The 12,624-nt window shown below is 50.5% G+C and overlaps 1 protein-coding gene across 2 annotated transcripts; it reads right to left on the bottom strand.

Annotated features, from left to right (window-relative positions):
• Nucleotides 1–3,052: 3,052 nt before the first annotated feature.
• CD3E (CD3e molecule) lies at nt 3,053–12,073 on the bottom strand. Of its 2 annotated transcripts, XM_038754218.1 has the most exons (7): nt 11,988–12,073; nt 11,036–11,056; nt 9,337–9,369; nt 4,538–4,756; nt 4,150–4,311; nt 3,837–3,883; nt 3,053–3,573 (listed from the first exon to the last, which is right to left on the bottom strand). In XM_038754218.1, exons 1-7 carry the CDS (start codon nt 12,034–12,036, stop codon nt 3,517–3,519), a joined length of 588 nt encoding a protein of 195 aa, XP_038610146.1. In that variant the 5' UTR covers nt 12,037–12,073; the 3' UTR covers nt 3,053–3,516. The 2 variants fall into 2 exon arrangements, with proteins under 2 accessions (XP_038610146.1, XP_038610147.1); XM_038754219.1 differs by lacking the exon at nt 4,538–4,756.
• Between the last annotated feature and the right edge of the window lie 551 nt (nt 12,074–12,624).

The following is a 12,624-nucleotide window of genomic DNA, read 5'->3' as shown; positions in this document are numbered from 1 at the left end:
TAATCTAACTGAAACTGAAACTAACTAGATTAGTTAGATTAATTGATTGAGGCCCAGACAATAATAATAATAATGATTGCATTCATTCATTCATTCATTCAATTGTATTATTGAGAGCTTACTGTGTGCAGAGCACTGTACTAAGCGCTTGGGAAGTACAAGATGGCAACATATAGAGACGGTCCCTACCCAACAGTGGGCTCACAGTCTAGAAGTTATTAAGTGCTTACTATGTGCAAAGCACTGTTCTGAGCGCTGGGGCGGTTACAAGGTGATCAGGTTGTCCCACGGGGGGCTCACAGTGTTTAATCCCCATTTTAACGGTGAGAGAACTGAGGCACAGAGAAGTTAAGGGACTTGCCCACAGTCACACAGCAGACAAGCGGTAGAGCTGGGATTAGAACCCCAGAAGGGATCAGAAAGACTCTCTGGCCCATGCTCTAACCATTAATAATAATGATGGCATTTGTTAAGCGCTTACTATGTGCAAAGCACTGTTCTAAGCGCTGGGGAGGTTACAAGGTGATCAGGTTGTCCCACGGGGGGCTCACAGTCTTCATCCCCATTTTACAGATGAGGGAACTGAGGCCCAGAGAAGTGAAGTACCTTGCCCTCCCACCCTGGCAGCCTGGGCCCTAAGACCCTTCAGTGTCCTCCAATCCCCACATCTTCTGTCACGTGGCTCAGTGGAAAGAGCCCGGGCTTTGGAGTCAGAGGTCACGGGTTCGAATCCCGGCCCTGCCAACTGTTAGCTGGGTGACTTTGAGCAAGTCACTTAGCTTCTCTGTGTCCCCGTTCCCTCATCTGTAAAATGGGGATGAAGACTGTTAGCCCCCCTTGTGGTACAACCTGACCACCTTGTAACCTCCCCAGCGCTTAGAACAGTGCTTTGCACATAGTAAGCGCTTAACAAATACTATTATTATTATTGTTCCGTCCCACACCTGAAGGCAGGCCCAGTTTCCAGGCTGGGCAGGGGCTCTTTGCCCACATGGAGGTGGGAGGGAGACCAGGATGGAAGGTGGTTGTTTTTAGACTGTGAGCCCACTGTTGGGTAGGGACTGTCTCTCTATGTTGCCAACTTGGACTTCCCGAGCGCTTAGTCCAGTGCTCTGCACACAGTAAGCGCTCAATAAATACGACTGATTGATTGATTGACTGAGGGGGGTGGCACAAATGTAACTGGCTGCTAAGTTGGGGCAGAAGATTGAGGTCACCCGCCCTTTTCGGGGCTCCCAACCCCCTCGACTCTGGTGTTTTGTAGTGGTTAGGGTTCGTTTTAAAGGCCTAGCGCAGCTGAGAAACGGATTTCCCCTTCCCCCACCCCTGCTTCTCTCAGTCCTGGAGCAGCCCCCAGGCAGCCCCACACTTTGCTCAAAAGGACACACTTCCCCCCCGCACAACCCCAGCCAGCAAGGGTTCAGGTTGGTCACGGCAGGATATGGCCTGGTGGCTACAGCCCGGGCCTGGGACTCAGAAGGACCTAGGTTCTAGCTGTGGCTTAGTGGAAAGATCATGGGCTTTGGGGTCAGAGGTCATGGGACCGAATCCCAGCTCTGCCACTTGTCAGCTGTGTGGCTTTGGGCAAGTCACTTCACTTCTCTGGGCCTCAGTTCCCTCATCTGGAAAATGGGGACTAAGACTGTGAGCCCCATGTGGGACAACCTGATAACCTTGTATCTTCCCCAGCGCTTAGAACAGTGCTTTGCTCATAGTAAGCGCTTAACAAATACCATCATTATTATTATTATTATTACTCCCGGCTCTGCCACTTGCCCTCTGTGTGACTTTGGACAGGTTATTTAACTTCTCTGCACCTCAGTTCCCTCACCTGTAAAATGGGGATTAATTCTGTGAGCCCCGTGTGGGATACGTAACCTCCTCACGGGGCCTCGTTCTTGCCTGTGCCGCCGTCGACCCCCGGCCCACGTCCTCCCCCTGGCCCGGAATGGCCTTCCGCCACACATGCGCCAAGCTAGCTCTCTTCCTCCCTTCAAAGCCCTACTGAGAGCTCACCTCCTCCAGGAGGCCTTCCCAGACTGAGCCCCCTTTTTCCTTTCCTCCTCCCCATCCCCCCAGCCCTACCTCCTTCCCCTCCCCACAGCACCTGTATATATGTTTGTACAGATGTATTACTCTACTTATTTTACTTGTACATATTTACTATTCTATTTATTTTGTTAAAGATGTGCATCTAGCTTTAATTCTATTTGTTCTGATGATTTGACACCTGTCCACATGTTTTGTTTTGTTGTCCCCCTTTTGTTGTCCCCCTTCTAGACTGTGAGCCCATTGGTGGGTAGGGACCATCTCTATACATTGCCAACTTGTACTTCCCAAGCGCTTAGTACAGTGCTCTGCACATAGTAAGGGCTCAATAAATATGATTGAATGAATGAATAATAATAACAATAATGGCATTTGTTAAGCGCTTACTATGTGCAAAGCACTGTTCTAAGCGCTGGGGGGATACAAGGTGATCAGGTTGGCCTGCGTGGGGCTTACACTCATCATCCCCATTTTACAGATGAGGTAACTGAGGCTCTGAGAAGTTAAGTGACTTGCCCAAGGTCACACAGCAGACATATGGTAGAGGCGGGATTCGAACCCATGACCTCTGACTCCAAAGCCCAGGCTCTTTCGACTGAGCCATGCTGCTTCTCTGAATAGTAAGGGCTCAATAAATACAATTGAATGAATGAATGAATGAATAGGAAGTGCTCAATAAATACGATTGAATGAATGAATGAAATACGTACATATCTCTAATTTATGTATGTATCTGTAATTTAATTATTTATATTAATGTCTGTCTCCCCCTCTAGACTGTGAGCTTGTAGTGGGCAGGGAATATATCTGTTTTTTTGTTATATTGTACTCTCCCAAGTGCTTAGTACAGTGCCCGGAACATAGTAAGCGCTTAATAAATTCCATAAAAAACCCAAAAATTCGTAGTGACGCACCCAGCAGGTGACTCAGCCCAAGACCCAGCCCAAGAGGCCTTGGGGTGATGCGGTGGGGTGGGGGTGCAGAGGAAGGACAACTCAGAGGAGCAGTTTTCAGCCAAACACCCTTTAATGAATTTTCTCAGTGCCAGGGAGCAGCAGGAGGGGAGTGGAGGGGCCCGAGGGTTGGAATGAGAGGAACCAGAAAACCCATGGACCAATGTTATGGGTGAAGGTGACAGGGAACTCTTCTTCCCTTTCCCCCAAACCGCTGAGCGGGGGGGTGGGGTGGGAAGAGAGATAGAGAGAGAGAGAGAGAGAAGAAAAGAGAAAGAAATGGAAGTGGACAGCAGTAGGGATAAGGAACACTGGTCGAAGCAGGGACTTTTCTGCCTGGAGCAGCCCAGGTTGGGCACTGGCTCCACAGGCCCCCCCAGGGATGGGGGAAATGTATTGAACTTTGTGGTAGCCAGTCCCCATGGTGGGTGGAGGCCGGCCGACTTTGTGGGGGCCGGGCAGGGGCCGGGGGAAAAGCAGGAATCCCAGACCAGGCGGCCGGATCCAGGCAACTTCAGATTCCCCTCTGGTTCAGGCCGGAGTACACGTCGCGTTGCCCCTTCCGGATGGGCTGGGGTGGGGGTGGGAAACAGATGGGGAAGGAGGAGAGGTGAGTTGCACTGACTGACGGGAGAGGATTTGAGAGACTTGTTCGGCCCCTTCCCTGCTTTGGGCAACCCTACTGCCCCAGACCCCCTGCCCTCGGCCAGGAGATTCCTGCCCGAACTTTTCCCAGCCCAGAGTGGCCACGTCCAGCCGGGCTGGGCCGCTGGACAGGCACGAGGGCTACCCCACCCTGGGAAAACTTCCCTTTGACCCCCTGCACACCGTTACCTCATAGTCCGGGCTGGGGACGGGCGGGGGTCGCTCTTTGGTTGGTCCTGCAGTGGTGGAAGGGCAGGTTTCCTGTGAGGGAGGTCTCACCGCCCCCCCCCTCGGCAGTGGTCCTGTCACTTTCTGTACCCCATTCCTCCTCTCCCTTCACCCCACCACCTCCCCGCAGCCCTCTGTCCAGTCAGAAGTCTCCTTCCCTACCCCCCATCTCTCTCCCCGCTCACCATGTTCCTCTCCTCTCCCCTACTGGGGACCAATCTGGATAATCAGCAGCCCCCTTCCCCCTGGGTGTCGGGGGCCCGCGGGCACTCACCCCTGGGCCTTCCAGTGGTTCCGGCTCCCCGCCCGGTGGCCTGGCCCTTGCGGCTCTTGCTCCAGTAGTACACCAGCACTAGCACGCCCAGCGTGACCAGGACGTCCCCCACGACGATCCCGGCCACGGACAGCAGGTCCACCTCCACGCACATCTCACACACTGCAGGGACGAGGCCGGAGTGAGCCAGAGGCCGGGGTGGGCCACGGCTTGGGGGGCAGAGGCCTGTCCTGGGGTGAGGGAAAAGCGGGGAGGAATGGAGTGGTGGCGGGGAGGGGTGGGAAGAAGGGAGGGATCGGATCCCCGGAGACCCCTGACCCTTTGGCCAATCTGCAGGTGACCCCAGCCGCAGCGGTCCCCTCCCTTCCCCTTTCTGGCGCCTCATTACCTCTGGCTCTGAGGTACAGATCGTATATTTGTTGATCAACTTCACAACGATAAAGTCCACTGTGTTCAACCTCAGAAAAATTTTCCACCACCACGGTATTGTCACCTATCTCCCGCGCCTTTTCTGGGGCTTTGATCCACTTTACGCTTCTTTCGTTCTTGGGACAAGTAATGGTGACTGTGGTCCCCGAGATGGAGACATCAAAGAAGGGTATGACAACTAGGAGAGACAAGAGAAATCAGACAGCATGTCCATCAGGTAAAGAGGGCTTAGTACAGTGCTCTGCACGCAGTAAGCGCTCAATAAATAGGATTGAATGAATGAATGAATGAATGACATCCCACCGTGAGACCTGGGAGCCAACTGGATGTTCGGGGATATCCATCGGCTCATCGACCAATTTGGGTTCGAGATATCTTTCCCTTACCTGACGGAAGGGAGGGTGATGGTCTGGAGAATTCTGGTTGGCGGGATTGGGGGTGCAGATAATTGGTGGGTGTAGAGGAAGGGAGAGGCGTTGGGGAACTTATAGATTCATTTCATCATATTTATTAAGCGCTTACTGTGTGCAGAGCACGTACTGAATGCTTGGAAAGTCCAATTCAGCAACAAAGAGAGACAATCCCTGCCCACAGTAGGCTCACAGTCCAGAAGCGGGGAGACAGACAGCAAAGTAAGTAAACGTGGTTTAGCGGAAAGAGCCCGGGCTTGCGAGTCAGAGGTCATGATTTCTAATCCCGGCTCCGCTGCTTGTCAGCTGTGTGACTTTGGCCAAGGCACTTAACTTCTCTGTGTCTCAGTTCCCTCGTCTGGAAAATGGGGATTAGGACTGTAAACCCCACGTGGGACAACCTGATTACCTCGTATCTACCCCAGTGCTTAGAACAGTGCTTGGCACATAGTAAACGCTTAACGAATACCATCATGATGATTATATTGTTATTATTATAGTGGGGCCTGGGGAGCTCTAATGATTGAGGAGGTGGACTGGGGAGGAGGGAAGGGAGAGGAAAGGGTGAGGAGAAGGAGGTTCCTGATTGGGGGTGGAAGGAATGAGGTGGAGGGGTGGAGGGTTAGCAAAGGAAAAGAACCATCATCATCATCATCATCATCAATCGTATTTATTGAGTGCTTACTGTGTGCAGAGCACTGTACCAAGCGCTTGGGAAGTACAAGTTGGCAACACATAGAGACCGTCCCTACCCAACAGTGGGCTCAGATAGACATCTGTTTAAAAGAAGAGGCTCTTGGGTATGGGAAACCAGGAAGTGGAGGATTTCATAGGGGTAAGGGGCAAAGGGAACTCCCAGAATCCTCAGCTCCAGTCCTGGCTCTGCCACATCTGCTGTGTGACCTTGGGCAAGTCACTTAACTTCTCGGAGCCTCAGTTACCTCATCTGTAAAATGGGGATGATGACTGTGAGCCCCACGTGGGACAACCTGATCACCTTGTATCCCCCCAGTGCTTAGAACAGTGCTTTGCACAGAGTAAGCGCTTAACAAATGCCATTATTATTATTATTATTATTATTATTATTATTATCCTCCCTTTGAACCCTGGGAAATAAGGGCCCTGGCTGGCTGACTGGACTCTTATGCCTTGGGATCCCACAGTGCTTGCTGCCTTGCCTTGGCTGCTTCTCCCCCAATTCGTGGTGATCCCAGAAGTGCCTCTCCCCGGACCCCCGGGCTCTTTTCCACCCACCCCGGGGCATTTCTTTCAATCGACCATGTCCGGCTCACAGCACCAACCCCAGGCCTGGATCGCCTCCACAGCGGGCTTCCTTCTGCTTACACGCGCTTGTGCTGCGGAGTGCTGGTGGCAGAAATCCAGGCACGAGGGCCACCTCGTCCATCTCTAATTCATCATCACCTGTTACAACTCTGCCACCCTCTCCTCTGCCCAACAACACTCCCATGCCCACTGTTAGCATCAACTATTCCTGTCTTTTAACCCCCTTCTTAAAATCCAATACCTCTGCATCGCCTTTCTCTCTCCCCTAATGACCTAGCCATCCTATAATAATAATAATAATGGCATTTGTTAAGTGCTTACTATGTGCAAAGCACTGTTCTAAGCACTGGGGGGATACAAGGTGATGAGGTTGTCCTGCGCGGGGCTCACAGTCATCATCCCCATTTTTCAGATGAGGTAACTGAGGCTCAGAGAAGTTAAGTGACTTGCCCAACATCACACAGCAGACATGCGGAAGAGCTGGGATTCAAACCCACGACCTCTGACCCCAAAGCCCATGCTCTTTCCAGTGAGCCATGCTGCTTCTCTAGATTATAAACTCATTGTGGACAGGGAATGTGTCTACCAACTCTGTTATACTGTACTCTCCCAAGTGATTAGAGCAATGATCTGCATATGGTAAGAGCTCAGTTAATACAATTGATTGATTAATTGATTTACTGACAAAATTGAAACCAACATGAACCCCACTCAAACTCTCCTTTATCTCTCCAGCTCCCTCCTACCCCCCGTCTACTCTTTCATCCTTCCTGGACATCTCTCAGAAGGAGATCTCCTGCCTGCTTTTGAAATCTTCCCCCCTCTACCTGGGTCTCCAACCCCATCCCTTCACAACTTATTAAATCATATGCTCTGACTCTTCTTCCCACCCTAATCGCCATTTTCAAGCACTCATTCTCCAGTGGATCCTTCCCCTCTGCTTTCAAACACACCCACGAATCTCCTATCCTAAAAAATCCCTCCCTCGATCCCATCTCTCCATCTAGCTGTCATTCCATCTCTTTCCTACAATCCCTAACCAAACTCTTTGGAAAAGTTGTTTACACCTGCTGCCTCCATTTCCTCTCCTCCAACTCCCTCTTCGAACCTCTGTAATCCAGCTTCCGGCCCCTTCTTTCCACCGAAACCGCTCTTTCCAAGGTCACTAATGCCTTTCTTCTTGCCAAATCTAATGAACTTTACCCTATCCAAGTCCTTCTTGACCGTTCATCAGCCTTGGACACTGCGGATCATCCCTTTCTCCTGGAAACGCTACCTAACCTTGTCTTCTTTGATGCTGTCCTCTCCTGGTTCTCTCCTATTGCTATGGCTTCTCCTTCTCCATCTCTTTTGTTCACTCTTCCTTTGTCTCCCAACTATGGGGGTTCCTCAAGGCTCAGTTCTGGGTCTCCTCCACACTTACTTTCTTGGAGCTTATCCGCTTCCATGATTCCAACTACCATCTCTTTTTGGATGACTTCCAAATCTACCTCACTAGCCTTTGGCCTGTCTTCTTCTTGGCAATCTCACATTTCCTCCTATCTCCGGGACATCTCTACTTGGATGTCCCACCGGCACCTCAAGTTCGGTCTCTCCCAAACTGAACTCATCTCCCCTGCCAATCGCTCTCCGCCCCATTACTTTCCCATTACTGTTGTCAACATGACCATCTGCCCTGTTTCCCAAGCCTGCAACCTCGGCATTATCCTTGACTGCACTCTCTCTTCGGCCCGTACATTCAGTCGGTCGCCAAATCCTGTCAGTTCTTTCTTCGCAACATTTCCAGAATCTGCCCCTTCCTCTCCATCCAAACTGCCACCATTTTGGTCCAAGTAGTTGTCATAGTTCAACTCGATTACTGCATCAGGCTCCTGGCTGATCTCCCCGATTCCATTCTCTCCCCTTTCCACTGTACTTTACTGCCTGGATCATTTTTCTAGAACTTCATTCTGCATAGTTTCTTCACTCTTCAAAAACCTCCAGTGGCTGCCCATCCCTCTCCACATCAAACAGAAACTCCTGACCATTGGCTTTAAGGCACTTAATCAGCTCTTCCCCTAAGTCTCCCCTATCCTTGCTCCTTTCCCATTACAACCCAGCCCTCTCAAGTCACTCTTCCAATGCCAACCTATGCACCGTGCCTCGCTTTCTTCTCCCTTACTTCTGACTTTTTGCTCAGGGCCTTCCTCCTGCCTGGGATTCCCTCCTCTTTCACATCTGCCAGACCCTACTCTCCCCATCTTCAAAACCTTTCTAAAATCACATCTTTTCCAGGAGTCCTTTCTTTACTAATCTTTCAGCTTCCATCCCTATTTCCCTCTCTACTGCCTCCCCTATGGACTTTAATCGTCACCCCCTAAGCACTTATTATTATTACTATAATTGTTATATGGCATTTGTTAAACATTTACTATGGACCAGGCACTGTATGAAGATCTGGGGTGAATACAAGATAATCAGGTTGGACATAGTCCATGCCCTACATGGGGCTCATGGTCTTAATTCCATTTTATAGATGAGGTAACTGAGGCACAGAAAAGTTAAATGACACGCCCAAGGTAATGCAGCAGACAAGTGGTGGAACCAGGATTAGAGCATCGATCCTTCTGGCTTCCAGGCCCGTATTCTATCCACTAGGGCATGCTGCTTTTCGATTATTATTATTATTAATAATAGTAACATTCATAATAATAATATCTGTGTCAAGCACAGTTCTAAGCGCTGGGGTAGACACAACATAATCAAGTTAGGAACTCATTCCTTGTCACTCTCAGCCCCACAGAAATTACGTCCATATCTTTGAACTTGGTTGCTTCCTCCTTTCCCGTAATATATTTTTACGCCCGACTCCCCTGCTAGATTGTAAGCTCCTTGAGGGCAGGGATCACGTCTTGTTATTCTAGTGTTTTCTTCAAGCACTTAGTACGGTGCTCTGCCCAGAGTAAGTGCTCAATAAGCATGATTGATTGACTGATTGATGATTAGAGGTCAGTTTCAGCCGTCCGGACCCTGCTCACTGTGCTCTCTCACGAAGGGTTCAAGAAAAGGAACAGGAATTTCTCACCAGTGTTTTTCTCTTCTCCTAATTCGTCACCCTCTGGAAATGGAGAAGGAAAATAGTAAGACAACAGGGCTCCCATGCAGACTCTCACCCTCAGGCTCCCAGTTCCACACCCAATCAAGGGCCCGCCAGCATAATAATAATAATGATGGTATTTGTTAAGCACTTACTAGGTGCAAAGCACTGTTCTAAGAGCTTGGGGGATACAGGCTGTCCCACGGGGGGCTCCCAGTCTTCATCCCCATTTTTCAGATGAGGGAACTGAGGCCCAGAGAAGTGAAGTGGCTTGCCCAAGATCACACAGCTGACAAGTGGCGGAGCCAGGATTTGAACCCATGACTTCGGACTCCCAAGCCTGGGCTCTTTCCACTGAGCCACACTGCTTCTCAGCATGTGGACACTGAGGCCACTGGCTTTTGGTTCCCCTCTAGATTCTAACAGAAAGCTCACTGTGGGCATGGAATGTGACTGTTTATCATTATACTCTCCCAACTGCTTAGTACAGTGCTTTGCACACAGTAAGCACTCAATAATTCTGCTTCAGTGAATGCATTTCATTCACTTGGAGGAGTTTCGGGGTGTGTCCCAGCCTTCCGTTGCTCCTGGGTCTCTCTTCTGGGCAAAGAGCTTGTCCCAAGGGAGGGAAATTTGGGGGCACAGTAGATGGGAGAGAGCAGAGGAAGAGATTTTTTTTATTGCTATTTATTAAGCACTTACTGTGTGCCATACATTGTACCAAGTGCTGGGGTAGATACAAAATAATCAGGCTGGACACGGTCAGTGTCCCTTATGCGTCTTCTAGACTGTGAGCCCGCTGTTGGGTAGGGAACGTCCCTATATGTTGCCAACTTGTACTTCCCAAGCGCTTAGTACAGTGCTCTGCACACAGTAAGCGCTCAATAAATACGATTGAATGAATGAATGAATGCGTGGCTTAGTGGAAAGAGCATGGCCTTGGGAGTCAGAGGTCGTGGCTTCCAGTCCCAGCTCCTCCACTTGTCTGCAGTGTGACCTTGGGCAAGTCACTTAACTTCTCCGTGCCTCAGTTACCTCATCTGTAAAATGGGGATTAAGACTGTGAGCCCCAAGAGGGACAACCTGATTACCTTGTATCTACCCCAGTGCTTAGAACAGTGCTTGGCACATAGTAAGCGCTTAACAAATACCATTATTGTTACTATTATTATTATGAGGCTCAGAGCTTTAGTCCCCATTTGACAGACTAGGTGACTGAGGCACAGGGAAGTTAAGCGACTGGCCCAAGGTCACACAGCAGACAGGTGGCAGAGCTGGGATTAGAAGCCAGGTCCTCTGACTCCTCCCATGCTCTTTTCCACTAATAGTCTAGACTGTAAGTTTGGTATGGGCAGGGAACGTATCCTCTAATTCTGTTGCTCTGTATTCTCCCAAGTGCTCTGCACATTGAATGTGCTCAAAATATACCACTGAAAGATTGATAATCTTCCCCTGCTTCCCATCAATTCTTATAAATAGTCCCTTTGGAGGGGAAATTGAAGGAGGCGCAGAGGGTGGAGACGGGACGGAGGAGAGGAGGGGAGAGATGGATGCTTTGTTGATATCAAAATCAGCTCTGTTATATTGTACTCTCCCAAACACTTAGTACAGTGCTCTGCACACAGTAAGTACTTAATAAATACAATTGATTGATTGATTGATAGAAGAAAAAGAAAAACTCTCTCACCTTGGCTCCAGACACCCCTGGCTGTAAAAAAAAATGGAGAAAAAAGTATAAAGTAAACTCTGTGAGGGGCTGGATCCCCATTTTCCCCTCTCCCCATCCTGGATAGAGAGCGAGGGAGATACTGCATTTTACATCGTGTATCCCCTCCCAATCTCCAAGAAACTTCTGTTCCTACACTCTGGAAACATCCTGGGGTCCCCCCGGGCAAACTAACCGGTTATGTCATGGCCTCACTTACCTAGATATTACAGGCCAAAAATAATCTAGATAATTACACCCCCTTTCTTTCAGACCCAGCAGAAGCACTGATTTAGGAGGACTTTACGGGAGTTCTTTGTCCTTTTAAACTTTTAAGCTTGGCAATTTAGCTGATTTTGTCATATAGGAGTTTGTTATAAAGACCGCAATTGAATGAGGATCCCGCGGATGAGCAGGTCTCCGAGCAGTGGAGTAGGCCAGGGAGGGGGTTGGGGGTCTTCTCTTCCATCCTCCTTGTCCTCCAAACACCCAAAGGGGCAGAGCAGGGGCCCAGATGCTGCCTCAGTTGCTCTGTGGCAGGAAGCCCGTTCAGAGAGGAAGGGAGCCTGGTGGCCATTTTGTCTCAGCCTTCATTTTACAGGCAGACTCACCCTGCTATTGCGGGACAGAGAACCCGAGGGGACGGGAGTCTGTGGGTCTATGGTCTTGGGGGGGCTGAGGTGATTGAGAGCCCAGAGGGTGCCTTCCCTCTTTCTTATTCCAACCTGGGCCCGGCTCTGAACTTTTCCCAGGTTCATCCCCCTCATCCCAACTGGATTCTGCCCCCAGCCCTGTCCGCCCCCCAGAACCCATCTGCGTTTCCTACGATCTTCAAGGGTCCTCACGAGTCTCCAGGGAGGTTGATATTGGTTTCCTCAGAGCTGGGGGTGGTGCCCAGTGTAGCTATTTATCCTTAAAGAGGCGCTTAGCTCACCTGCCATGAGCCAGATTCCCAGCACTGCCCAGAAAGTCCTCGGTCCCATCTTGGTTTCACTCCTCGATCTGCCGAGCCGAGGTTTTATTTCGTCTGAAAGACAAGCGGGTGGGTGGGAGAACAGGAGGATCCCTTCAGAGCTGTGGGCGAGGGCCCCTTGGGGGGTCTTCTCCTCTCTAGCTATGGGGGACTGAAAGACTCACCATTTGCAGGTGCCCGGGACCCACGGGGAGGGTGCGATTCTGAGGCCCACACAGGAAATGTGGAGCATCTGACAAGGCCGCCTCGGCTCAACGTCACAGCCACACGGAGACGCTCGGGGAGGGAGGCGGCCCACCTTTTAGACCGTGAGCCCACTGCTGGGTAGGGACTGTCTCTGTATGTTACCAACTTGTACTTCCCAAGCGCTTAGTACAGTGCTCTGCACACAGTAAGCGCTCAATAAATACGATTGATGATGATGATGATGGGTGGTGTCAGCGGCTGAGGGGGGAAGGACCGTTGCGGGGATGGGGGAAGAAGGATCAGGGGCCCAACTCACCCCCGACCAGCACGTCGGCTGTCTCCAGTCAAGCATCACCTTGGAGGCACCTCCAGAGGGATTCTGGTTTCAGGGTCACCAGACCAGTTGGCTCTG

Source organism: Tachyglossus aculeatus, chromosome 11 (assembly GCF_015852505.1).
Source record: "Tachyglossus aculeatus isolate mTacAcu1 chromosome 11, mTacAcu1.pri, whole genome shotgun sequence".
Lineage (NCBI taxonomy): Eukaryota > Metazoa > Chordata > Mammalia > Monotremata > Tachyglossidae > Tachyglossus > Tachyglossus aculeatus.
Note: the sequence above shows the minus strand (reverse complement) of the source record. Positions and strands in the feature narration are given on the sequence as shown.

Coding starts and splice junctions, on each gene's coding strand:
- CD3E (XM_038754218.1), bottom strand. CDS start 12,036: ATGGGACCGAGGACTTTCTGGGCAGTGCTGGGAATCTGGCTCATGGCA. Junction 9,370..11,035: donor CAGGGGTGTCTGGAGCCAAG/GTGAGAGAGTTT, acceptor CTCCATTTCCAG/AGGGTGACGAATTAGGAGAA. Junction 4,757..9,336: donor AGGAGAAGAGAAAAACACTG/GTGAGAAATTCC, acceptor TGTCTCTCCTAG/TTGTCATACCCTTCTTTGAT.